Here is a 27,933-nt window from a genome sequence, read left to right on the forward strand (position 1 = left end):
AACTCTATCGGCAGCGGAAGACTGCGGGTAGGGGACTTTCTCTGTAGAGTTTAGTTTTTTCTGGTTTATAAAAAAAAAAGGAAATGCTGTTTAGTAAAAAATAAAAAATAGGGAAAAAATCCTAAAAACCTGTATACATTATGCAAATTAACCACTTACCTGCAGTGAAGACCAGATGTTGCAGCGCCATGCCTTTTTCTTTTCTTTTCTTTTCTTTTCTTTTTTTTTGATTTTTGTTTTGTTTTTTCTTTTATTGGTTTTTATTTTTTCCTCCTTTTTATTTTATTTTATTTTATTTTATTTTAATTTTTTTTTTTGAATTTCACAGCTTTAAACAAACATTGGAAATTCATTGAAAGTGTCCAAATTGCAACCTGGTGTTGTTTTAATAGGAACCAACGTTTTTTCGATATGATGATGATGATGATGATGATGAAGTGTGTCTGAGATCTGTACTGATGTGCGTGCCTGTGCGCATGTGTACATAAAACAAACATAGACTCACAGACGCATTGTGTGTGTGCGTGTTTGAGGGCGAATGTGCGTTGTGTGTAAAATTTTATAAATGTATGTACATGTAAATTTATAGGTCTATATAAATATATATGTACAATTATACATGTTTAATTATGTGTGTGCCTAGGTGTACATACCTATGTATGTATACGGTAAATATGTATACATACACACATAGGAAAGCATGTTTAGAATGGAGATGAATAAATGAGAGCGTGCAATATTAGTAATTCTTTGGTCCTTTGGAGCCATACCCAATGGCACAGGCACTATGAATGTGTGAGCAGCACCCAACAAGACAAGCTCTTCTCCTTGTACAAACAGCATCAGCCTTTTCTTCTGCTACAGTACACGTCTATCCCCAAAAGAGAGTGAACTGACTGGAGGTGCAAAAACCTTGTTTGGCCTGGGAGGATGATTAAATGACATTTTTATTTTCTTTAAATAAAGAGGCACATTAGAGGACTTTGCTTTATTTCCATCTTGGTGTCCAGTTGTGTCCAGATTTGTCACTGATGAGGTGATGATTGTCCCTTTTTTTTGTGTTGCTGTTGTTTTTCTTTTAAAATTTCTTTATATATATATATATATATTTGTTTTTTAATTTTTTTTCTTCTATGTGGTGGTGCTGCGGTGGTATTTAAATGCGGAGGGTTCACACGGCCCCCCGGGTTGCCAGTTTGTTAGGTACACCGAGCTAAAAATAACAGCAATCTGATCCGGTCGGTCGAGGTTCACCGAGGTCGCACTGCTACGTTTTGTTTTTTACTGTGGAGGAGGAAGTCGTCCGTCTGTGTTGCTGTGTAACTGTCCGACAGGTGTGAGTGTCGCCACCGCAACCTGTAGCTGCACTGCACTGCACTGTACCAGCCTCTAACATGATCACACACACACACACACACACACACACACAACGGTGTAATAATATTCAAGAGGGGAGTTTATATTGCAGGACTGTTGCATTAGATGGAAAAAGATCTTTAATGTGTTTCATCAGATTTTCATTGAGATATCACGATTCACAGTGTCCCAGACTCTCTCACATACACACACACACACACACACACACACTCGACACGTCACAGCAGAAAAAAGCTCCATAGTAAGAAATAAATGACACTAAAATGGTCAAATCTCAGTTGAATCAGCTCCAGTGTCACATGGTCATGGATTTAAGTCCAATGCCTGCTGGGGGGGGAAAAAAAGCTGAATTAATTAATAAAAACACACAATCAATGGAAAAAATGAAAAACATGAGATGTTTAAATTGATTAAAATATAATTATATAACATAAGAACATTAGAATTCTTTGCATTGATGCATTGAACTGAATCCAGTTATGATCTTAGTTTAGATTTAATATTGGAAATGGGTCGTGTGAGTAAAACTCTTTCCACACACACACACACACACACACATATATCTATATATCCATACATAAGCTGTATCAATATATCTATACATAAGCTGTGTTGATATATCTATACATAAGCTGTATCAATATATCTATACATAAGCTGTATCATACATTGGTTCCTCCTGTGACGTGTTGAAGCGACATCATCTGGGTGTGTGCAGCCCTCAGCGCAGCCTCACAGGTGAACTTCGGCTTTCTTTCACACACCTTCCTGCACTGTTAACACCTGTGCACTCAGGTACGCTATAGGAGCTGGGTGGGTGAAGCTCTACTGCTGTTCACTCCTATAATCACATTAACACGCTTTTAAGTTTTTAGAGAGTTCACAATGAGAATGAGCAAAACATCCACAACTGGGACGACGAAGTAGAAGATCATCAACAGCTGCAGAAACAACTACAGGAAACTACAAAACTAAATACTTAAGTGTCTTTTTTTTTAAACATTTGACAGGTTTTTACTGGTATCATTTTCCATTTCCTTGTAGAAAACATGATTGATTTGGTTGGTACGGTGTGTAATCGGTCCATAATACTGTGTACTGTACAGTATTGGGTGTGTAGAATGAGAAAAAGGACACAACAGATGATTTATATCACCTGAGCAGGTTTCCTGTTACTGTACCAGGTGTTAAGGCTGTAAACACTGTCAACCGTTTTTACAAAATGAGGTCTGATATATGAAAAAATAATAGTTCAATTGTATAATATATACTATAAATGATATAATATGTATTGCTGTAACACAGAATACATGATATATGATTGTACAGTATAGCTCTAAATAATATATTTTAGATCTCATGAGGTTTATTTGCTGAAATGAGTTGGATAAGCGGAGTGCCGTTAAAGCAATTTTTATTCTTTAGTCAATCAATTTGTCAATTAACAAGAAATAATTTTGAGCAGAAATGTTGAACGCTGCATCTCAAATGAGAGGATTCTGGTTTTATATCACTTAAAATGAATCATCTTTTACTTTCTGGCTATTGCTAGACAATCTAGACAATTTCAAAATCTCACAATTTTTCTTGGACGTTTCATGGACTAAATAATAAGCAAGTTCTTAAAAAAAAAAATGAATCAATGAAGTAGTTGATGACCAATTGATCTTATAAATTAGATACGTACCAGACAGATTGAGGTAATTTGTCAGTATAAGTATGATTGTGATGCAACACAGCGATGACCTAGATGTAAATACAGAGCGATGATGACAGTATAGATAAATGATATTGTCAAACCGTATCTGAGATAAAATTTGAGATTGATCTTTTGTATTAATTTTATTTTATATTATCTTAAATTTATTTTGGTTACCGTGACATTTGACCGTCCTGTGACATGTTGCTTTTCAGTCACACAGAAATACCAACACACACTATAAAACTCAAAAACACACCTTAAGATTCTGATTTATTATGTGCAGTTCATCAGAAACGTTTCAACAATGTGGCAAAAACCCTCACAAACATTTGGCACAGAAAGTCTGCAGTAAATATATATTATTTTCAGATATGCATCATTTTAAAAACAACGAGATAAACCTGGATGGATGAAGAGACGACGACGACAACAGAAACTAACACGTCAGATCACAATTAAACATCAGTGAGTGAGTGAGTGAGTGAGGCGGCGTCGACCAACAACTTTCACCCGACTTCACTTCACTTCACCACCTTCAATCAGATCAGGGACAGTAGTTATTACTATTTACATTATGTACTCGATTGATTGATTTGTCTTAACTTTTTACGCTGCACGTGTGTTAATTTCATAATAATTCACATGTCGTGGGACAACTTCACCCATCTGGGAGGTAAAACTTGTGATAAATAAACGTAACAGTTTGGCCCACATCTGCTTTGTGACCACAGGCAACAACAACCACAGCATCATCATCATCATCACCATCACCATCACCAGTGATAAAACTTGCTGAGTCCCTCAAAGACATTTAAAATATATATACTCCGGTCCGTCACAGTGCCGTAAAACATCAGGACAAACAAAATTTGAGGTTGTATGAATGAACAGATTTTTTTTTTGGCCCCTTCAGCAGCAGGAGGAGGAAGGAAGGAAGTCCCATTTGTCAAATCCTCGCATCAGGAAAAGGAAAAGGAAACGAAACCAAACGAAACCGCCCCCTCTTTTTATTTCATGATGGCCTCGGTCGGTCCGGGGGAACGTGGTGCACTCTGGGTAACGTAGTTCACAGAGACTTGTGCTTCCCCAGCAGGCAGAGGCTGAAGCACTGCAGCAGGCCGTTCATCCACAGGCAGTGGGCCAGGACCAGCAGCAGCAGGCAGGCGCCGGCCGAGCAGTACACGCCGATCACCGTGCTCTCCTCCGGCAGGAAACACTTGGACAGAGCGTAGCTGCCGGACGACACCGACGCCTGGGGGACGGAGGGGGGACAGAGGGAGGGAGATGTTATATATTAACAACAAACAGGACATGTACACAAGGCCGTTGTATAGGGGAGAAAGGTGATAAAAAACCCCAGTAGTCTAATCTTTGTATGACTGATTTATTCTGTATAAGACCCTGACTAATACTCATAGTACACTGTAAAAACTCAACATCTTTCCAAGAATATTTGTCTTATTTCTTGTCCAAATGTCTCATTTCTAGTCAAAACTAATCTCTTTCCACTTAAAATAAGACTCATTAAACTAAAAATTAACTTGTTTTTAGATCATTTTCACTTAAATTCACAACAGATAGAAAAATCTGCCAGTGAAAGTAAGTTTTTTGTGCTTGTAATAAGGAAGAAAAACTTGCTCCACTATCAGATTTTTTCTACTTATTCCAAGTGAAAAACTGCTTGAGAGAAGTAAAAAGTGTCTAAAAACAAGCTACTTTTAATATGATGTGTCTTATTTTAAGTATAATGAGATTTGTTTTGACTAGAAATTACATTTTGACTAGAAATAAGACAAATATTCTTGCTCAGATACTTGAGTTTTTGCAGTGTAATGCTGCATTAGCATCAAAACAAAGAAGGCTAAATAAAAAACGATAATACATACGTAGTCTAAGAAAAAAAAAGGAAAAGTTAGGGGGAGGGGCCCACTTTAGTATTCTTTAAGGGGGGCCAGAATTCCTAGCAACGGCCCTGTTATATATTATAACAACAAACAGGACATGTACAGGTGCATCTCCAGTAGTTCAAGTGAAATAGCTCCAAACAAGTATTGAGTGCATATAGATGGACATACTTTTCAGAAGGCCAACATTTCCATATTAAATAAATGCTTTTTTAAAATTGGTCTTTTCTAATATTCACATTTTTTACTTTATTAAATGTAAGCCATAATCAATACAATTAGAAGAAATTAAATAAAGATATGAAATGTGTGTGTAATGGATCCACATAATGTATTAGTTTCACTTTTTGATCGGAAATACTGATTTAAAAAAAAATCAACTTATCCATGCTATTCTAATTTATTGAGATGCACCTGTAATTTAGAATAGAAAATATTTTATTAATCCCTAGGAGGGAAATCCAGATCATCCAGCAGCTTACATAACCTAAAATAATATGATATAAATTATATAAAATGAATGATATAACCTAACAAAAGGCATTGTGCATTTTGATGGCAGCAGCAGGAATGAAGGATTTCCTCAATCTTAGGTACTATAACCAAAAAAGAGGTCCATTAAGTGGCTGTTCATACCATCATATTAGGCCTATGTCTTGGTATCATATGTAATTGTATAATATTAACAATTTTAGGAGTTTAGAAGACATTACTCCTTTATTTTGACTTATTTTTAGCTCAAAGTAAATCTATATGACCATAACAGGAAAACAAAAACAGCTTCATATTCCTCAAACTTGCTCCTGTGGCCACTTGGGGGCGGCAGAGACGAGCTGTGGAAACACGACACTGATGAATCATCATCGTCGTCATCATCATTTCTGTGACTTGATGTGATGAACAGCTGCGACGCTCATCTAACAGATGTGGAGCAACATTATCGACGCTCGCGGTCTTTTAGCTCTGGTTTTGGTCTCAACCAGACGAGGTTTTCACCAGCTCGTCTAGATTAAGATTAAAGTCTGGAGATTCCTCCTCAATTTACATTCTCACATTGTCATTCATGCTGTTATTATGATAATACTGATTATAGCTGCTTTAAAGGGATAGTTTAACATTTTGGCAAATTGGCCCATTGCCATAATCCCTATAGTCATAGCAGTAGGTTCGTTACCTTTAATTGTCGGTGCAAGCTATTTTTAGAACGGCTGCTCAGAGCTACGCTACGGAGGCTAATGGGATTTCTTGGTTTCCCTCATCAAACTCATCAAATACACAATCCAACAACTCCAAAACGCTCTGGTGGACAAGTTGTGACCTGCACATTCACCACGCTATGAGATAATAACACAACGTTACCAGACAGAGTTGTTTTAGAGGGAAATTCATGCAAAACAGCTGATGCACGTTCCTGTCAGGGGCAGTTTTTCAGCAAGCAGACTCTCTCTCATTTACCTTGAAAACAACTCTGTCTGGTAACGTTGTTACCGCCGTTCTAAAAAATAGCTTGCACCGACAATTAAAGGTAACGAACCTACTGCTATGACTATAGGGATTATGGCAATGGGCCAATTTGCCAAAATGTTTAACTATCCCTTTAATGCAAAACTATAAAATACCAAACCAAAACAAATAGACGTAAAACAATAAAGATGTTATTGTCAATAACGACTATAAAGAAGAGTCTAACAGGACCGACCATGACCGTGACGTCCACAGACAGAGCTGTTATAGCTGCTTTAAAGATTCAGATTTTTACATCATCTCTTGTATAAACAAACCTCAGATGTCGTCCACTTTGTGCGTTTTAATCTTAATGCAAAACAGTGAAATATCAAACCAAACCAATAAATAAAGACGTTGATACATTTCTACAGTGTAACAGGACCAGAGCTGCTGATCCACATCAGCGTCACCGAGCATCAGTCGTTGTTACTCACCAGTAGGGATGTCACGATTACTTGTTTTCACAATTAATCGTGGTATCAAACGCCACAATTATTTAATCGTAAAGATTCCTAAATACCGTTACTTTCACAAAACTTTGATGTTGGAACCTTATTGGCAGATGTGTGCAAAAATGAAGGTAAATGCACAGATACTGGTCCATTTAACTAACGTAACATTGAATTGGTAGGAATTTAAATGTTAGCGTGTCATTTTTAATTAAAAAACAAAACAAAAAACCATTAAAATAAACGCAAACATTTGGTATAGATGACAATTCATGACCTGAATACTTAAAACATTTCCCCTGGGGATTAAGAATTGGTCATATATTAAAATAGATACTTGAAATATTTTGTGTAAACAATGAGTAATGCAATTATATTTTGACTATATTTGATTAGTGTTGTGAAATGAATTAATGCAGAATAATCGTGATAATCGACCGTAATACCGTGATTATTTCTCTGACAATAATCGTACCAATAAAATGTATAATCGTGATGACATCCCTCCCTACTCACCAGGATGAAGCTGGGGTTGTTCCTGTTCCTCCAGCTGAAGGACGGCACGCTGATCTCTGGGTACTTGTTGTCATGGAGAACCTCACATCCGCTGTGGGTGTGTCCGCTCAGGATGAGGCGGGGCTTAAACCACTGCAGCAGCTGGGGAGACAAATCCACATACAGCTCAGAGAGAGATATATATATATATATATATATATTTTTTGTGCTTTATTGTAAGCATAACATAATTATCTAAGCACATAACATAGCATATACCCAGGGGGCAAAGCAAAAAAACGGACACGGAGCGTTGTAAAAGCTTTGACACCAGAAATGATATCTAGGAACTTGAAGGATTAAAACCTGGGTGGACAAGATAGCCTTTCTATCTCAAAAGCTCCACTTGCTGTGGCCAACGGTCTTCTCTATCTATCTGTTCACTTTGGGGAGACCAGAAATAGAATGGTTTCTGATCAGGCCAGTTAACTGTAGTTTTTCACAATAGGTGTTGCATTGTTTGGAGACAGCCTGTAGCTTTCCAGTAGCTAGTAGAAAGGCTATCTGGGACTCAAATGGAAGCTTATGAATTAAGGAATTTTTCTATATACATGTTAAGCATAGATATTCTCCATAAAGTGCTGAAAAATAATAATTTTCATGAGAATTTGTCAGGCGAACAGTACTTTTTTTGGTCTTTTTTGGGATGTTGAGGGTGATATCTTAAAATTGAGTTGCAACAAACCCCAGAATGTTTTTTTCATGCCTCCCCCTATGTGTCAAGATACTCTCTGCCAAATTTTATAGTTGTATGACTATTTATGCCATTGTAGTACCTAAATATTTGCATTTACATCATTTCGCCAGCAAAATGACCCCAGAAAGGGGTTTTGGCCCCTGTAGCTTTCCAGCAGCTAGTTGACCGGGTTGTCCACCCAGGTTTTAATCCTTGAAGTTCCTAGATATAATTTCTGGTGTCAAACCTTTTACAACGCTCCGTGTCCGTTTTTCAAAAAACTGGGATTTTGCCCCCTGGGTAATATGTTAACATTATGCATTATACAGAGAGATAGAGGTGGACAAAGCAGACAGGGGGATAATGTAAAAGGAAACAAAAATGACAATAACAATACAAATAATGACATTACAAATAAAAATTAAATAAATAAATAAATATAAATAAACATTGCCAGATTTGGAAGAATCCATTTACCTAGTAAAAAGTTCTTCATACAGGCTATGTTGAATCTTTCAAAAATACAGTTCGTCTCAGAGAGAGAGAGATAGCGAGAGAGAGAGCAGTTGCTGCCGGTTTACATCATCATCATCATCCCCGGCCCTCAGCATCACCATCATCATCACCTCCCTCCCTCCCGCTGTTTCTACACAACTGTCTGTCTGTCCGAACATCTGGCTGCTTTTATACTGTATCATAATAACGGGCCGAAACGGGGCTCGGATATACAGAACAAACACACACAGAGGTGGTGTGACTGACTAGACGACGAGACTGCTGCAGACTGCTGCTGCTGCTCACCCTCTGCGAGGCCTCCTTCGACAGCACGTCATATTTCTCTCTGAACAACAGGTGGCGCTCTTCAGGTGGCGCAGCGTCCTGTCCTGTGCAGCCGGCGTCACTCACCCTGTACAGAGGATAGTGCTGGAGAGGAGAGGAGAGGAGAGGAGAGGAGAGGAGAGGAGGGGAGGGGAGGGGAGAGGAGAGGAGAGGAGAGGAGAGGAGAGGAGAGGAGAGGAGAGGAGAGGAGAGGAGGGGAGAGGAGAGGAGAGGAGAGGAGAGGAGAGGAGAGGAGAGGAGAGGAGAGGAGGGGAGAGGAGAGGAGAGGAGAGGAGAGGAGAGGAGAGGAGGGGAGGGGAGAGGAGAGGAGAGGAGAGGAGAGGAGAGGAGAGGAGAGGAGGGGAGAGCACAACAGTCAGTCAGTCAGTCAGGGAGAGAAACATGACTATTATGAATGAATGAATTTATTTATTTTCGGTATATATCAAGCTTATATAACCGAAAGGGTGTATGTAGGTTGAAGCCAAAGCTTATATACCCCCTACCCCTTTTACCTTAAAGGGATAGTTCAACATTTTGGCAAATTGGCCCATTGCCATAATCGCTATAATCATAACAGTAGGTTCGTTACCTTTATTTGTCGGTGCAAGCTATTTTTAGAACGGAGGAGCGGAGCGGCAGGCTGCTCAGAGCTACGCTACGGAGGCTAAAGGAATTTCTTGGTTTCCCTCATCAAACTCATCAAATACACAACCCAACAACTCCAAAACGCTTTCGTGGACAAGTTGTGACCTGCACAATCACCACGCTATGAGATAATAATGGAACGTTACGAAACAGAGCCGTTTTCGAGGTAAATACAGGGTAAATACAGAGACTGCTTGCTGAAAAAGTGTCCCTGAACGCAACGCGCATCAGCGGTTTTGCATGGATTTACCTCTAAAACAGCTCCGTCTCGTAACGTTCCATTATTATCTCATAGCGTGGTGATTGTGCAGGTCACAACTTGTCCACGACAGCCTTTTGGAGTTGTTGGATTGTGTATTTGATGAGTTTGATGAGGGAAACCAAGAACTTCCCTTAGCCTCCATAGCATAGCCCTGAGCAGCTTGCCGCTCCGCTCCGCCGTTCTAAAAATAGCTTACACCGACAATTAAAGGTAACGAAACTACTGCTATGACTATAGGGATTATGGCAATGGGCCAATTTGCCAAAATGTTGAACTATCCCTTTAAATTATTTTTAGGAGATAAATGTTTGTCTCATTGATGAAATCTAACAATTGTGGCAGTGGCATTAGTTTGTTTGAATGAAAAGTGAAGCTTCACACAGAGCAGCAGCAGCTTTGCCCCGGGGCTCTGTAGCCTACGTACAGAAATCACCACATTTGCATCAATAAATACATGTTTTACAGTGAACCGATACAATTTTGTTTTATTTTATGAAGTTATAACATGGTTACGGTACACAACAGAGAGCAGCAAAGTATGCGGTTTCCAATACAGCCTGCATGTAGCCCACAGGGCCAGCCACCATTCTGGCTCTGTCCTTCCTGCGTCCAATCAATGCGCGCCTCATTACATATTAATACAATGAACATCCGGACCAGTCAAAACCTCGCGCCTACTCTCACGAGAGAAAATTGCCATATGAAAAAGTGTCAGAACAAGCTCTATGTTTGAATTTAAAAAAAAAAATGTTTCCAATAAGTTTTAAGAGCTGATTAAAAGCAATTTAAGGGGGATTGGATACATAAAAAACCAGGTGATGACTCCTTTAAAAAATTAAAATAAAATAAAATAATATATTTATATGCATTAATACAATAGGATCAGATCACAGACATTTGAAATTAATCAGTACACTTAAATTTCTGATCACAACAAAATAAAGAATTGTACACAGCGCGTAACCCCAAATAGTACAAAATCATTTAACTTAATTTTCCATACTGTAACGAGAAATGATGTTGTTCTTATAAAGTTTTTTTTAAAGCTGACTAGAGTACAGCATAATTTAATATTTTCAGGACAATTATTCCAGATGTTTTAACCCCTCTAACAGAAAGACAGTGATTTTTTACAGTAGTTCGAGTCTTTGGTTTCTCAAATAATAGTGGTCTTCTCAGGTTATAACTGGAATCCTTCATTTTAAACAGATTCTGGATATCTTGAGGAGTAAAGAAGTTTATTTTTTGCTTTGTACATGGTTTGTATTGTAATGTAATCAACTAAGTCCCTGGATTTCAAAATGTTCAGGCGACTAAATAGTGAGTTGGTTGCAATAAAAAAAATAGAATTTGTATTTGTTCTGTATGTGTTTCCCCAGACCTCAATGCAATATGTCATATAAGGGGCAATTAATGCAACTATTACAGTCCTCATCCAGATTTTAGTGATTTTTTAAATCATTAATTATATTTTGGTGTATTTTATATCTCACAGAATGAACAGGAAAGACTGGAGATGTGCAGCAGAGGTCCTGAGAAGGTTTACAGTCTAAATGTTGTGCAGCCATCAAACTAATGAAAAACAAACACTAATTTTGAAGCAGCTTATCAGTTTAATCATCAATCATTTTTAATATTAGGTCATTGTTGAAGCCGTTTGTCAAAAAAATACTGGTCCCAGTGTCTAAAATGTAAAGACTTGTCTGTGCTTCTCTGGTTTATATCTTTGTAAATTACATATTTTTGAGGTTTTCAATTGCTGGTTGAATTAATTTAGCAATCTGACAACTTTATTTAGCCTACTGTTTTTCACAGTTGTCGAACACATTAAGAACCAAATGATTAATGAATTAAATTAAAAAAAACAGATTAATTATGAGAGCTTTTGAACACTATTTGTTTTGTATTAAGTCTTTTCAGCGGCTGCACAATTACATCAAGTGGAAATATTTTTAGACGCACTGTTTTTTACACATTTCCTCAGAGTTCAGTCAGAGATATTCGGTTTCTTTAAAAACATTTGGATTTTTACTACCTGAATAAAAATCTGTGGGTTCCAGCTGTGGACGCAGCATGAGTTTTTAATGAAACCCAGTGGTGGATCAGTCATTTTTAGGATGTTATTAAACCTTTCAGAGCTCCATGATCTCCATCTGATAATTTAATCCCGTCATAGTTTCACTTTTATCAATGTACTACATTTATATTAAATGTTCTGTAAATGGATTTAGGCAGTAAAGTGTAGCAAACAACTATTTTCTAAGTGAAGACTGATACGGATACTGGAGTAGCTGCAGTGGTGGTCATTCCTATGTTCCCTCAGCCCTATGTTCCCACATTTCTAACTTTTGTTGTCACTGAAAATTAGGCCCTATGTTCCCACAGCCCTATGTTCCCACCATTGGTTGGGTTTAGGCAATGAAGAAAGGAGTTGGTTAAGTTTAGTAAAAAGACCAGGTAGAGGCTAGACAGGCCAGATAGGTACAGAGAGTCCAGTGGGAACATAGGGCTGAGGGAACATAGGGCTGTGGGAGACAGGGACCGCCCACAGGTGAGATGGCACGTGGTTCAGGTGGTCGCATCTTTACAAAATGTCCTCCAACGAAGAAACCATGTTTTGTGAAAAGGCCTCAGATAAAGAGAGAGGTGAGACCAGAGTGCAGGTGGACTGATACAGGTGGCACAAATCCCGGTCCTAAGGTGAACCATCGTAAACCATCCATAACATTTTAAAGGTCGTGTCAGCTCCAGACCTCGGCCCAGTCCGGTTTTGCACCGGTTTTACCGAGAAGGAAACCCGTACATGATGCTCAGCAACCGCAGCTCCTCTCCCAACTTGTCAATCTCCTTTACAGGTCAGGTGAGTACTTTAACTGCGACATGATGTCACACACCTGGCCCCCAGTCAGCTACAGAATAGATTTTAAAGTTCTGCTACTGGTTTACAAATCACTGAATGGTTTAGGTCCAGAAAACATGAATGACATGTTAGTAGAGTATAAACCCAGTAGAGCTCTGAGATCTACTGACTCAGGTCAGATAGTGGAGCTCAGAGTTCAGACTGTGAAGCAGCATTTAGCTGTTTTGCTGCTCACAACTGGAACAAACTACCAGCAGAACTGAAATCAGCCCCAACTGTCAGCACTTTTAAATCCAGGTTAAAAACATTTCTGTTTTCACGTGCTTATAGCTGAGAACTTAAAACTTTATCTATTTTCTTTTATTTTACTTTTATTTGCTCTTGCTTTTAACTCTGTTTTTAGTATTTTGTTTGTTTTTATTCTGCCTTATGCTTCTTTTTTAATGTTTTGTCTTTATGTAAAGCACATTGAGTTGCCTTGGTATGAAATGCTCTATATAAATAAAGATGCCTTGCCTTTAGAGGGTTAGAGCTGCTACTGTAGCCATGGTAACTTCAGTTAGCTCCAACTGACATTTTTCATAGCTGGCTGCTGCTAACATAGCAATAGTGCGGCAAATGCTAACGGTTTAACGGTTGTCGGTGATTTGTTGACTGACTATGGTGTGTAACTTACAGGTAAACTTTATTCACCTGTGCTTCTTGTGTCAGCTCCAGACCTCCGCCCGAGTCCAGTTTTGGTCCGGTTTTACCGAGAAGGAAACCCGTAGGCTACATGATGTTCAGCAACCGCAGCTCCTCTCTCAACTTGTCAATATCCTATTTACAGGTGAGTAATTTAACTGCGCCATGATCATGATGTCACACACCTGTTTTCCATAGATATATATACGTAGATGCCGCATTCGGGCTTGTTTGGAATGTCTCACGGCCGCCATCTTGAGGAGTAGTTCCTCCTGACAAGCAGTCAACAGTCAGAGGGTTTGACAGCTGTGAATCTGGCAAAATGCCAAACTTTTGTGCCGCGTACAGATCATCCCATGAAAGAAACGCCAAAACCAAGAGACATGGAAGAACTTTTCTCCAGTAATAGGTTGTTTTATATTATAGAACTGTTATGAACTTGTTGAATTTGATGTAGGTGAGTTATCTGACATAAATGAAACTAACGTAACGTATCATAGGGTGGATATGTGTTACATTTAGTGCATATACCGCTAGTTAATATATTAATAGTTTGTTATTTTGTTGCCTGATGTGTAGGCTAGGCTTATCAGCTGCCCCCCCCCCCCCCCCGGCTGTGAGTTTGTGGTTGCCATGGTGATGAGGCCGGCGAGTGAGTGTAAACCACTGTAGGCTACCTATATAATTGTGCTAGGCCATATTAAATCAGTTTCATGGCACTTACATGAACCCTAACCGCTAACGTGAGTTATGTACCAGAATTGTAGTATTTATATTAAAACAAACGGCTTGAAAATCGGTTGAAAATTCAGTGATAGACCTCTGCCTCTGTAGACTACAGTAAGTAAAAGTTAGACACCTCCTCCTCAAGATGGCGGCGGCGGCGACAATCCGTTCCAATGGGCAGCAGCGTCAGAGGCGGCATCTACGTTTATATATCTATGCCTGTTTTCATTAATGAGCGGCTACTGTAGCCATGGTAACTTAAGTTAAAGCAGATAACAGCGGTACGGCCGTTTCGGCTAATGCTGTGTTCAAGGCAGGCTTTTGAAACCGTAAGTTACAGCTTCAAGTCACAACTACGACTTGGTAGCGTTCCAGGTAACCCGTAGCTCGTGTTTTTACCGTCCTGTTGTCTGTGAAAGTTCCCTATAACGGCCACTCGTAACTTCCGACCCGTGAACTCGTACCAGATCGAACTGGTATGACTTCACAGGAAGGAAAAACACAAAGTACGAGTTTCCTTGAACGCACCATGAGTTAGCAGCCCCCGCCCTTGTCAGGCATCAATTGGTCCTCGTGCTACGTCACCACATTCACGCGCATCCCTTGGCTGCACACACAGCCCTTCATGCCGTTCTCTCCCCTCATTGGATAACACTTGTATCCCACAAGGAAAATTTTCTCCTCGGGTTACAGCAGAGCAGAGTGACGGAGAGACTCGTGTTTAGGCTGAAATACTTCATGTAAGTGATTGCTGACGGAAAATAGGACTATTTAGGACTTATATTAACAAAAACATTCCACTGATATCTGCTTTAACTTGTGTTTCCAACTGACATTTTCCATAGCTGGCTGCTAACATAGCAATAGTGCGGTGGAAATTGCTAACGGTTTAACGGTTGTCGGTGATTTGTTGACTGACTATCGGTGCGTACAGGTAAACTTTATTCACCTGTGCTTCTTGTGTCAGCTCCAGACCTCGGCCCGAGTCCGGTTTTGGTCCGGTTTTACCGCGAAGGAAACGCGTACATGATGCTCAGCAACCGCAGCTCCTCTCTCAACTTGTCCATCTCCTTTAGGTGAGTAATTTAACTGCCATGGATACACGTTTAACTGCGATATGATGTCAGCGGCTACTGTAGCCATGGTAACTTCAGTTAGCTTGTGCTTCCAACTGACATTTTCCTTAGCTGGCTGCTGCTAACAATAGCGATAGTTCGGCGGCTAATGCTAACGGTTTAACGGTTGTCGGTGATTTGTTGACTGGTAGCTACGTACAGGTGAACTTTATTCACCTGTGCTTCTTGTTGAGAGTCAGGTTGCGTCCTCCTCTGATTTTAATGACACCTTGTCCACTGGTGGCGTGAAGGAAAAGGAGAAAGTTGTAGCAAAAACGGAGACCGGAAGTTGTGGCTAACGAAGCGTTTGTTTGCTAGTGGTCGAATGCGACATCTAAGTTAGTGGTCATTGCAGTTTATTTTATATTTATTTTGAACAAGTGAAAAAAATAAGGCACAATTTCAGTGTGTTCCTTAGTTTAACATAAACAAGTTGAAGAACAAAAATTGGAAACAAAAAATCACAAAAGCATAATCATAGGCTTTTGAAAAAGAGTGAGAAGAAGCTGTGCTTATTGAATCCAACCGCTTTTTCACAAAATCATGAATAAAGCACTTGTCCCACTTCCTTAAATTGCCCTTAATTGCATTGTTTGTGTTAGGTAAAAAAGAAAATGGAAGGTAAATTAAGTACTTGTTGTTTAAACACCCTCATGCATGTTTTTGTACTTTTAGGGACTAAACTATTCTAATGGCCACAAGATCCCTAAACTTCAGGGAAATGTAGCCTATATCAGGTATCATCAGGAACTGAGCTGGTTTGAATGTTGATCTAAAAAAAGTAAATGAATTTCTGTACAATGAACAGCTTGTACAGAAGTGTGTCGATAAAATTTAATAATGCAAAAGAAAATTGAACTTCCTCGAGCACTTCGTTGCAGTGCAGTTTTCCTTTTGGTTTTTGACTGAAATTATGTATTTTATATAGCTAAACGTGGTCCTGAAAGTGTGTTAGCAAGTTCCCAAACTCTTTGACATTTCCAAATTTACTTGGAGAAAAGGCTGCGAACCTTCACATTTCAGATTTGGGACCCTGCCAGATTATGACTCTTTGTAATAATAATAATAATAGGCTACTTTGACGCATGAATCTCAGTTGCTTAAACTGCTGCCAGCCTATAAAACCAAATATATGATGAATGATTAATTGTATAAATAACTCTTTCATGTAGGCTAAAAGTAAAGTAGTACAATGGTTCCCAAACCATTCGGCTTGTGAAACCTCAAAGTGAATATCAATGTGTCATCTATTCAATTAATTACCATGTCACAAGCAAAAAGGCCTTTGTTTAGTAAAAATCTATTGTTTCTGAATCTTTGTCATCGCACAACTCCTCAGATTTACCCTCGGGACATCTTGGTGTTTTATAATCCCTTTGATAGGGAAACGCTGTTGTAATTGATTAATCATTTTTTAGCACTTTTTCTTCTCCTGCCTGTTTTTCTTCCCCCTGCCATCCCAAAGCGACACTGAAATATTACAAGGAGACCAAAAATTATCATAAAGGGACAAAAAGTGGACACAAACAGCCACAAAATGAACAAAGAGACACAAAACCGAAAACAAATACAACATAAAACGATCAAAGAGAGATGTGAAATGACCACAGAGAACAAACAAACACAAAAAGACGACAGCTACGACGGGGAAGAAGAAAAATCCAGCGTCTTTGTGAATTGAATTCAACACTTTCAAGACTTTTTTTTGCGTCTTGCAGATTCCCAGGATGATGTCAACGTTTTCAGACATATAAAGGAGTTCATTCAAAGAGGACACCTGCAGTTTACCTGTAACATGATGGGGGACGTGGGGGGATAGAGCTGCGAGCCTTCACAGCTGTCCATCACGCCGCTGCCCGACTGCGAGTTCTGCAGGAGAGAGAGACAACATAAAGAATTCATCGGCTGTCTTCTCCACAAGCTCCTGACGTCTCCTCAAACATCAGTAAACACTCGGATATCTCTCCCCTTGTCCTTCTGTTTTGAGAGAATTTGAATGCAGAAAAAGAGAGGAGCAATCAACTGCTGCTGCTTTAAAATGTGCGTTCACAAACACTGCATGAGAGCGAGAGGAACAAAACACCTGCTTTCGACAGAGAACGACTGAGCTTTGGATATGAAAATGGCTGAGGTGTGTTTTTTTTTGCTCAATCTTGCTCACATGACTTGACTTGTTCACACTCTATGAGCAGCAGCAGCAGCAGAGTGTGTTCGAGGCGCTGACAGTGTGAAAATGTGCCACCGACGACGACTTCCCAAAAAAAAAAAGTCCTCCCACCTGAAGAGAACAGTTGAGGTCCCTGGAGAGTTTGATCAGCTCCTTCTCCACCGACTGGCAGATGGGACACCCGTCGCCGTGCAGGGCCACGCTGTTCACCAGCAGAAAACTGAGGAGGGGAGAGAAAAAAAACAATCTCAGGGACTCCACTGTGAAAAACACACACGGTGCTTCGGTGCCGCAGCAGAAACGCAGCATGTTACAGTGTTTTTTACTGAGGCTTCTCAATCCTGGATGGAGGAAACTAAAGCATAGCTGTTCATCCATTTTCAATAGCTATATGTGATCAACATTTATGAACACACCTAGCAATAGTAGCAAAAGTAGCATGATTGCTGTGTTGAAGTATTGTTAAGTCTATATCGTTAGCATCTTGTTGCATTTATGTCAAACAAGTGCAGCGCTGTGGGAACAGATTTTCTCCTCAGGGACAATAAAAGTCAAATGATAAGCAACTAGTTCACCTATACTATGTGTTTAAGGTCACTTCCTCTTAATATGGAGTGCACCGTGATAAAATTACACACTGGTCAGCTCATATAAATACACATATTTGTCATATGTCACTACAGGAGGAAAGTAATTAGTGTAAGTTGTTTTTAAACAAAAGGATTATGGCCAATAATGTTCATAAAATGTATCATAAATACTTTTGTTATAAAATAGGACTGCCTTAATATCCCATTTTCACTACGCAATTATTGTGGAAGACAGAACTCACAATAATATTGCAGTATCTATAGAAATAACAAAAGATTTACAAGGCCTGATTTCTGCCACCACAGTAATATTAACATGTTTCCCTGTGTAGTAATTTTAATGTTTACTTTTTCTTAAATAGTTAAAATAAGTTTTTTTGTATTGAAAGTAAAGTTAAACATTCACCTGATTTTAAGGATTTATAAACAGCCTAATAAAAAGGAGATTTCTTCAAATTTGAGAGTCCATACTGATACACAAGCATATAAGCATAAAGAAATAGCATATTACTACATATATACTTACTATATACTACTATATTACTACTATTGTGTATATATACTTCAGTATAACACAATGTCTCTACAAATGCCTGTTGTCCTGTTTTAAAGGCACTTATTTTTTTTGGCACAGACTGACTCAGAGGATTAAACTCGTGACCTCTCAGCCGCTGCTGTGTCACATGTGTGCCCTGCAGCTCGTGTGTGTCCCTCCCTCCGCCCGCCCGCCCGTCCGCCCGCCACTCACTTCACTCCCTTTTTGGTGACGATCCTGGTGGAGGAAGCGTTGAAGACTTTCTCAAAGCGCTGCAGCTTGAACCAGTCCATCCTGGCAGGGAGACACAACACAAACACAAACACACACACAAAAAAAACCTGGTGCTCAGTCTGTCACGTCTTGTCTGTCACACACTGTTACATAAGGGTGTCACTTCCTGCTGCTGCGCAAGTCAAATCAAAGCACATATGAGTGGCTGCACGTCTGCATAATCCCACATTTCTGAGTCACAGGCATCAAAAACTGAACTGTGGGACGACTCCATGCATCTCCACCTCCTTTTTTGTTTTCACTGCTTCCCCTGAGAAATTAGCGATAACGCTGCTCTTCCCAAAAAAAAAAAACACTGGTGCACACACACACAGGGGGTGGACACCATGAACGCAACATCTCTGCAATATAGTGAAATCTAATTAAGCTATACACCAACATAAAGACTTTAGAAATTACCATAAATATATCTGCACCATAGTTTTATATATAGCTCAACTGCATATGACGGATCAAATCAAGGAAAGCTTATATACATGTTTTTTAGTACGTTTTATTCAGTGTCTTAATTCCTATATTATTATTTAGTTAAATATTTCAGATTTTCAATATAATAATCATATATTTCCTTAAATGCTGCCTCCTTATATGATTATCTAAATACATGTAAATGGTCTCCAACCTGGAGGTCTGGCCCCCGCGCAGACAGGTCACAAGCTGAATGTGAAGGGTCGAGAGTAGATCACCGATTTAAAAGACCAAAAAAAGCCTTTTTTGTTCAGTCTCATTCAATTATCTGTAATTTCTGGTAACAAAAGTTATTCAAATTATGTTCGGAGATAAAAGGAACGTGTAACCTTTGAGAGGACGAGAGGTGACTTTCTTTTATTGTTTTGTTTTGGTTTTAAAGGTTCACAAAGGCCCCCCAAAAAAATGCTTGACAGAACTGAACAATAACTGGCACAGTAAAAATCTTACCAGTCGCACTAGTGACTTGCAAAACAATTACTTTGTGATATTATTGTGTTTTTGCTTATAATGAGTCAAATTTGAGACTTGAGATTTGAGACCAAATCCCCCAAAAATGATCAGGATTAGTCTTGAAAACCATGGTTGCATGGTCTGCCTCGTTTTATTTTGAAACTACCTGTGATTGGACTTGTGATCGCCGGCCCTGCCTCGATTAGTTTCACCTGTTTTCAATTAGCTTCGCCTTCCTCGTGCGTTTAGTCTGTGTGTTGTTTCCCTCTGTCAGTTTGTTCCCTGGTGTTTCCTTCTGCATCTGCTGCCTGATTTTTGTTTCCTGGTGTCTTCCCTTTGTGTCAGTCACCACCAGAGTGTTTTTTTTTTTCTCGCTCTTCCTGTTATCTGTTCCTACTGATTTGCCTGCCAGCTCAGCTACTCACCTTCATCCACCTGTCTTCCTGTGAGCTTATCTTCATTTATTAAAGACAGCTCGGCTGGAGCTGCCTGCCTCTCTCTCTCTCTCTCTCTCTCTGTTTGGCTCCTCTCTCCCTGTGCCGTGACAACAAGTTAAGTTTTTATGTAACCACAGGAGTGTAAACTCCTCCTCAGGTCTTTAAAGGATCAGACTGGTGTGTGTTTTTAAATCAAACTGTTAACAAATCCCATGAAAGGACCACACAAACCACAATCTGTTGGTCTCTCAACATTATTATAGGCTACTAATGATCACTTATATTATCAATCTGAAAAAGAAAACTTCATTTCCTGCAGCATCTGGGCACTGGTGTGTTTAAGGGATAGTTCAACATTTTGGCAAATTGGCCCATTGCCATAATCCCTATAGTCATAGCAGTAGGTTCGTTACCTTTAATTGTCGGTGCAAGCTATTTTTAGAACGGCGGAGCAGAGCCGTGAGCTGCTCAGAGCTACGCTATGGAGGCTCATGGGATTTCTTGGTTTCCCTCATCAAACTCATCAAATACACAATCCAACAACTCCAAAACGCTCTGGTGGACAAGTTGTGACCTGCAAATTCACCACGCTATGAGATAATAACAGAACCTTACACAGCAGAGTTGTTTTAGAGGCAAATGCAGAGACTGCTTGCAGGAAAACTGCCCCCGACGGGAACGTGCATCAGTGGTTTTGCATGAATTTACCTCACAAAGCAACTCCGTCTCGTAACGTTCCGCTATTATCGCCGTTCTAAAAACAGCTTGCACCGACAATTAAAGGTAACAAACCTACTCCTAAAACTAAAGGGATTATGGCAATGGGCTAATTTGCCAAAGTGTTGAACTATCCCTTTAAGTAAACTTTACTTCATACATCAGTAAATGACGTGTTTGTCTGAACTGTTTTCACCAGATTAATACAAAATCATTCATTTATGCCGCAGGTTATTATGACCCAAAGTTACATTTTGTTGCTAGGCGACATCTAGTGGCTGTAATTATGACGTGGAAGGAGGGAAAAGGTACAGCAGCTGCATCGTAGCCATGACAACAAAAATCATGTAATGTTGAGGAAGTTACTTTAACCTAGAGCACTGGAAAAGAGAGTAGCGACACGCATTGGTCAAGTGGAAACGCCCCCTGGTGGCGGGATATGGGTATTGCAAATGCGCCCAAGAGCTGGCATCTCTGCAGTGTTGGTGAATGAGTAAGTGCGGTATTTTCAATAATTATAACATTTATAGATCACCCACGTTAATAGCATCATCGTGGGCCCTTTTACAGATAAATATTAACATATAGTGGCCATTAATTGTTGTGTCACGAATGCTTGCTGTTTTAAATGATAAAGATAAGTCCACTAGTGTCATACCAGTTTGCGCGCTAAATTCAACTGTGTTTCTAACTGTTCGCCACTTAAGCCTGTGTTTTCTTTAGTTTGTTTGTTTGGTCAAGCAAGTTATTGTGCTGCTGGCTTTTATTTTATTTCCATGCGAGGTTTTTTATGTTATTTATTTTGACAGCTGGTGGTTGCTTAGCAACGGTAAAGCGTTCGCTCGTCCCCTTTTGTGTTTGTCCGCTGTGTGACCGGTACGTACTGTAAACAGCTCCGTGTGTTTTTATTAATTATCTTTTTTTTAATCAAAATTGGAGGAAAAACTTAACATAATACGTTTTGGGTTTGATTTTGTCACATTTTGTAATGTTTTTTAAGTGTTGTCATCTTTTATTTTGTGTGTTATATCTATGTTTATTAAAAAAAACAGTTGTTCAACACAATACAATTTAAATTTTGAAATAAATAAATTATAAGCATAACTTAATATGACCAAGGCACCTAAAAGCAAAAACACAGCAGTTTTCATCAATTTACAAGCAAGTTGGCAACACACATACATTGGAGTGAATGGGTTTCTTGGGCGGATTTGCAATACCCACATCCTGCCACTAGGGGGAGAATAAAGTGACCACGGGAGTCTATGGTGGTGTCGCTACTCTCTTTTCCAGTGCTCTACTTTAACCTAAATCAGGATTTTTATTTCTTCTTCAATCTATCCAAAACCATGACTGACTGTAACCACGGTGACAAACGGTACTACGCCTCTCTCTCCTGTGTTATTAACGTAACCGTGACAACAACTAATGGGCGCTATTTAAAGGACACACTGTTGTGGGTCATATGAAAAGGGTTGGGGGGGGGAAATGTGACTAATACAGGTTTGATATAGTGGTGAATATTTATTTACTTCGACTTGACTGAATGAATCTGAGGTTGAGGATGTAAACACACTCATTATGGTCTGTATTTTTCACCCGGTGCAACTGTGTAGGTCACTGACGTATAATTTTGGGATATAACGGGGCTCTAGTAGTGAGATGCACAGTAGCAGGAGTGTTTGCTCCTTTCATTATTACATTGTTGTTTATCTCATCATGGGATTTGTCGACAAATTTGTAAAATAATGCCAATTCTTTTTTTAAAAGCTATAAATTTCCAGCTCTACCTGCATTTTTCTTTTTTAGTTTTTCACTGCATCCATCCCACCCCTCATGAATCTCAGCTGCTTCCCTTCTGACTGGCTCAAAACCAAAATGTTTAGAAGGTTATGCAACGTGGACAAAGTCCTTCCATTAAAACCACCGGGCTGCCTCTGCGATGTAACAGTGAGAGGCTTTTTATTGACATTTTCCTGGCAGTGTCTTCTTTTTTTACTTACAAAAACTTCCTGAGTCCAAAAAAAAAAAAAAAAAAGACAAGAAAACATGAATAGACTTGTCTGTTATCAGATATTTTTGTTAAGTAGGGCAAAGAATAACGCTAAAAACATCATCCTCATCAGGCCGAGGAGGGATTCTGGGGATTGATAAGTAGTGAAATCAAGGTCGGTTGGTTTAATCTGTCCCTGAACTCTCGCCTGGATCGCTCGGTATCCCTGCACAAAGGTGACATATCATACGACAACAAAAAAACGCTGCAAATCCGGTTCTTACTCATAGTGGAAACCGATGTCGTGGTTCCCGACCAGTACAACCAGTTCTGTGTCGGTGGAGTGTCTGAACATCCTGTGGAAGCGCCGCACGTCGTCCTCCCAGTGCTGTGGAAACAACAACAACCACACAACAGTTACCACCGCACAAACATCAGAGTCAGTCATTAAGGAAGTTCATGAGAGTTAATGGGGTCTCTGGGGGGGGGGGGCCCCCTGTGGGTGACCCCGGCTGCTTTGATTCAGACCTCGGATTCAATTTTGCACCTACAGGGGCTGAAGCTGCACACAGGGATCTCTTTAATTAACTCTTCATCAGTGCTGTGGGTTTACATGTTCTTCACACCGATCTCCGACACTACACTTAGTCCATCATTGATCATCTAAATCATCAATTCATCGTCATTTAAAAGACATTTATCAAGCAAAAAACACCAAATATTTGCTTCTTTCAGCTTCTCAAACGTGAGAATCTTCTGCTTTTTATTTATCCGAACCCTAACTATCACTGATCAACCTTTCAAAGTCATTTATCAGGCAAAATGTGAAATATTTGTTGGTTTCAGATTCAAAAATGCCTCTTCAATCTTATTTTAAATGGGATGCATCCGGGTTTTTGGGCTGTTCAGACTACTGTAACTAAACCAGGCATGAGGAAGCTGAGGATGCTTAACCAATGAGAATCATTTAAAGTCAAATCCCCTCTGGCCTTTTTCAGATTATAAGCCTTTAGGGGAACTTGACGTCTTTCATTATCGAGGAAATAATTAAGAGGCGTGATCAATACTGGAAATATTTTCTTGGTTTCAGACAAAGCAGCCATCATTATTGTCGGTTTGGTTGTTGGTAACTCCAGAGTCGTTATTATTTCTCACTGTGCTCTGACACGTCGACCAAACAATAAAAGGGATTAGTCCAGAAAATAATGGACAGATTGAGTCATAATGAAAACAATCACCAGTTGCAGCTCTGCTTTCCGCATCTCTCTCTCTCTCTGGAAATTAAAAGATTTGAGGGAAAACTCCTCAGAATGCAAAATTAGACGAGATGCAAACCGAGTGTAAAAAAAAAACAAAAAACTGAGTGAAGGCAGCTGAAGGGGGAACATAGTAGATTAGTGAAGATTTTCTAGCCTGCCAGCTCTGTTTCCTTTTTTAATGAGGCGTTCTCTCTCTCTGTGCTGCACTTGCTCGTCTTGATGGATCCTTTTTGACAATCCAAGTGAGAGATGTGTGAATTCCCAGAGGGATTTTTTCTTTTTTTTCTTTTTCCTAAAGCAGGATGAGATGATGAGGGGCTGATGATGATGAGAGGATGCAGGCTGCAGCGAGACTGTTGCTGCTGCTGCTGCTGCTGTTGTTATTGCTGCTCCTGCATCCTGCATCCTGGCCTGGATGCTTCAAGATCATGATATGATGATGGTGGTGGTGGTGGTGCTGACCGGAGAGCACTGGCCTCTGCTCCTCTCTTCCACATCCAAATCCACATCCCTGTTTTCTCTCAAAGCATCACCACCATTATGAGCACTGTGGTTTTGCAGACACATCAAGAAGGATGGGGGGGGGAAAGGGGAAAAAGAAGAAGAAGCAGCTTACCTTTTGCGAGCTCCACTTTCCCTCGTCGAAGATGTCCCCGAGAATAAAGACTACTTCGGGCCTGAGCAGCCACAGAGCCGTCTGGAAAGCCCGCTCCATCTGCCATTCCCTGCGCGTTTGGATAACACAAGTCAGCGTTATGTCTTTTTGTTTTTGTTTACAAACCGGAGCTCCTGCAGATCGAGCCCCGGCCAGTCAGACCGGGCGGACGGACGGACACAGGAGGAGGAGAGGAGGGGAAGAGGGGGGGAGGGAGATATACCAGCGTGCATGCCCCTAAAAATAGAAATCAAACGCTGTCATTACCTCCGGAGCTTGTCGAACCAGTGTCCCCCGACGGCTCCCAGGAGGTGCGTGTCGGACAGCACCATGGCGCGGACCGCCGAGTCCGCCGCTGGCCCGCCGCCGCCGCCGTCGATGCCCTCTCCGCCGCGGGCAGCGTGGCTGATCTTCGGCCAGGCGCACTTGAGGATGGTCGGGAAGTAGATGAGATACTCGCAGAAGAAGAAGGCGCCGCCGACCACCAGGATCAGCACCACCGCAACCATCCATCTGACGCTAAACCTCGGCATTTCTTTGTTATTCGGCGTTTGGGATGCCCTGAACTGGCGCACTGGTGGCGATGGAGCGGTCCATGAGGCATCTTCACCTCTTCCACCGGACCCGACCGCTCAGGTCTCCGGCTGCTGGATGATGCTCATGGCAGGTTGACAGACACAGGGAGGATAAAAGAAACAAAAGCTCCCGAGTCCAAAAAAAAAGAGGGGGGGGGGGACGAGATGAGACGTGAGAGAAAAGGCTGAGGATGGTCCTCTGCTCCCAGAGAGAGAGAGAGACGCACAGAGAGAGAGAGAGATAGAGCCGGGGAACCGTCAGCTGCTGTTTCACAATCACAGCAGCGCTCCGCTCCGCTCACTGTGGTCAAGCTAGAGTCAACACTTCCGCTGCTGGGGTTTCAAAATAAAACAGTAGACGCACTTTGTAATGGTATCCCACCATAATAACACTACCCTATAGATCAGGGGTGTCAAAATAATTTTAAACAGCACAATTTGATCTCAAGTGGGCTGGACCAGTAAAATAATAGCCTATAAATAAAAAGAACTTTGAATTTTTTAAAACTTTTTAAATATATTATTAATATGTTTACAGTTAATGGACTATCCTTTCACAAGCATATTATGAACAATCTGAAATTTCTTGATTAAAGGGACAACGAGGAGTTTCTATTCGGTTATAAAAAAGTCTTACATTAATGTGGATGAATCTACGCTACCCACACTTGTTAATGGGCCCATTTTCGATAAATATATGGTTTTGTCTCTATCGTTATTTTGTTATTATTAGTGGTGGCGGAAACGCTGGGCGAGCCGACCAGCGTTTCCTTCGTGGCGAGTCATGAGAATAACGCAGCTGAATCGCCGTTTATGTGGCTGGTATGTGAACCTCTTTGAATCTCTGACTTTAATTCTTGATGAATGAAAACATGAGTCTGTCTTGCGCCGGTCAAAGAATTTTACGGTGCGCGCGGAGGCTCATAAATGTAGTGTGAAAACGCTTCGCTTTTCCAAAACTCCTCGTTGTCCCTTTAAAATATGTGCAATTTCAAATTTTCACACTTGATAAAATCATCCTGAGGGCCGGATTGGACCCTCTGCCGGGCCGGTTTTGGCCCGCGGGACAAATGTTTGACACCTCTGCTATAGATGTAATGAGCGGGGTTTTTTTTTTAAAGTGTTGCATCTGGTCGATTTGATTTTGGTTGCTAATATGACTGCAGCCCAATGATTTATTTTATTCTGATTTTAGTTGTTTTAAAAATCTGAAAATAGCGAGAAATTCAGACCAAGACATTCACAATGCTTATTTCATCCATCCAGCCAATCCACATTTAACTTGCACTTAAAAATGAATTAGCCTACAAATAAACAAAAATGGTTTGCATACTACCAACAAGAGTAGGATTTGGGAAGCTGTAACCATGTCTAATGTTAAGGCTTTTGCATCAAAAATGACTTAAATGATGATTCAAAATATTAGGACAGTGTATTAGAGAGTTGTAGCTTCCTGAGCCCCAAAGCAGATGTTTAAAACTGGGATGTGCAAAGGTGAGATGCTAATAGACATATGATACATCCTTTATGTAAGGGGACAAAAGATGAAAAAGGTTGGGTAGCACAGTTGAATTTAATAATCAAGTAGGCTATTTTGTGAATAAAATAAAAGATAACTTAAAGTGGAATAAGGTATCATGAAGCAATAGAATGGAAATACTTAAATAAAGTAGCTACATGTGTCCTGAAACAGTTAGGTATTTAAAAGCTCTAATCTTTATGTATTAATTTTCTATCATCGCTTTAATTTCTTTTGTTTTAGTCACTGTTTCTTTTTCAGACATGGCAAATTTAACTCAACTCAAGAGCAAAAACAGCAACTTCTGGTCTTATTCTTGCTCACAACTGCGAGCTTGACTTTTTTTTCTCCCCCCTTTCTTTCAGACATTTAGGAAGGAAATGTATAAGATGCCATATGAGGAAACTCAGAGTACTTGAACTCCAAGTTATGAAACGGCTGTGTTTTCACCCTGACTATTACTATTATTCTTACTAAGTCCCACCTTGATTGATAAATCCGATCAGTGACCGGTAAAGCTGGCATCAGCCCACACAGACGCACAAACACTGACAGAGGGAAGGGTGCCAACAACTATGGGACAAATGAGATTAAGTGCTTAAGAGCAGAAATCTAATCACCAGGGGGTTGTGTGTGTGTGTGTGTGTGTGTGTGTGTGTGCGTGCAGGGACTCGAACCACTGGGGAGTTTCACACAGAAAAAACCTCTCTAACAGGACCGTGCTAATTATGGGCACAGAGTAGAGTTACCTGCTGAACCAGTTGGGTTGCCGTGCCCACGCATCACGTCTGCATGCTCAAGGACAAGAATTTTTTTGTGTGACTTTCACACCCAATCCAGACATTCATAGTATGATGATTTGACTCATCCATCCAGAGACAGGAAGCTGAAGCAGTGAAAGTGGAGCACTGCAGCAGCACAAAGGGGAAATTGAAGCACAGCAGCCTGATTCAAGAGAAAGGCATCTCAGTATGTCACAGCCAAAAGG

At 40.2% G+C, this 27,933-nt stretch overlaps 1 protein-coding gene across 1 annotated transcript; it reads right to left on the bottom strand.

Moving 5' to 3' along the window:
• Window positions 1-3,334: 3,334 nt before the first annotated feature.
• Window positions 3,335-25,701, bottom strand: mppe1 (metallophosphoesterase 1). The gene is made up of 9 exons (XM_085804236.1): window positions 25,119-25,701; window positions 24,813-24,921; window positions 23,222-23,325; window positions 18,789-18,869; window positions 17,562-17,670; window positions 17,072-17,152; window positions 8,971-9,093; window positions 7,455-7,595; window positions 3,335-4,331 (listed from the first exon to the last, which is right to left on the bottom strand). Exons 1-9 carry the CDS (start codon window positions 25,382-25,384, stop codon window positions 4,146-4,148), a joined length of 1,200 nt encoding a protein of 399 aa, XP_085660362.1. The 5' UTR covers window positions 25,385-25,701; the 3' UTR covers window positions 3,335-4,145.
• Window positions 25,702-27,933: the final 2,232 nt, after the last annotated feature.

The sequence above is a fragment of the Trachurus japonicus genome, chromosome 17 (genome assembly GCF_045865225.1).
Source record: "Trachurus japonicus isolate A0001 chromosome 17, Traja_1.0".
Lineage (NCBI taxonomy): Eukaryota > Metazoa > Chordata > Actinopteri > Carangiformes > Carangidae > Trachurus > Trachurus japonicus.

What these genes read in the sequence shown, in the direction of transcription:
- mppe1 (XM_085804236.1), bottom strand. Translation starts at nt 25,384, where the DNA reads ATGCCGAGGTTTAGCGTCAGATGGATGGTTGCGGTGGTGCTGATCCTG. An exon ending in GAAAGTGGAGCTCGCAAAAG is followed by an intron (nt 23,326 to 24,812) that starts GTAAGCTGCTTC and finishes TTGTTTCCACAG; the next exon opens with CACTGGGAGGACGACGTGCG. An exon ending in CGTCCCCCATCATGTTACAG is followed by an intron (nt 9,094 to 17,071) that starts GTAAACTGCAGG and finishes TCTCCTCTCCAG; the next exon opens with CACTATCCTCTGTACAGGGT.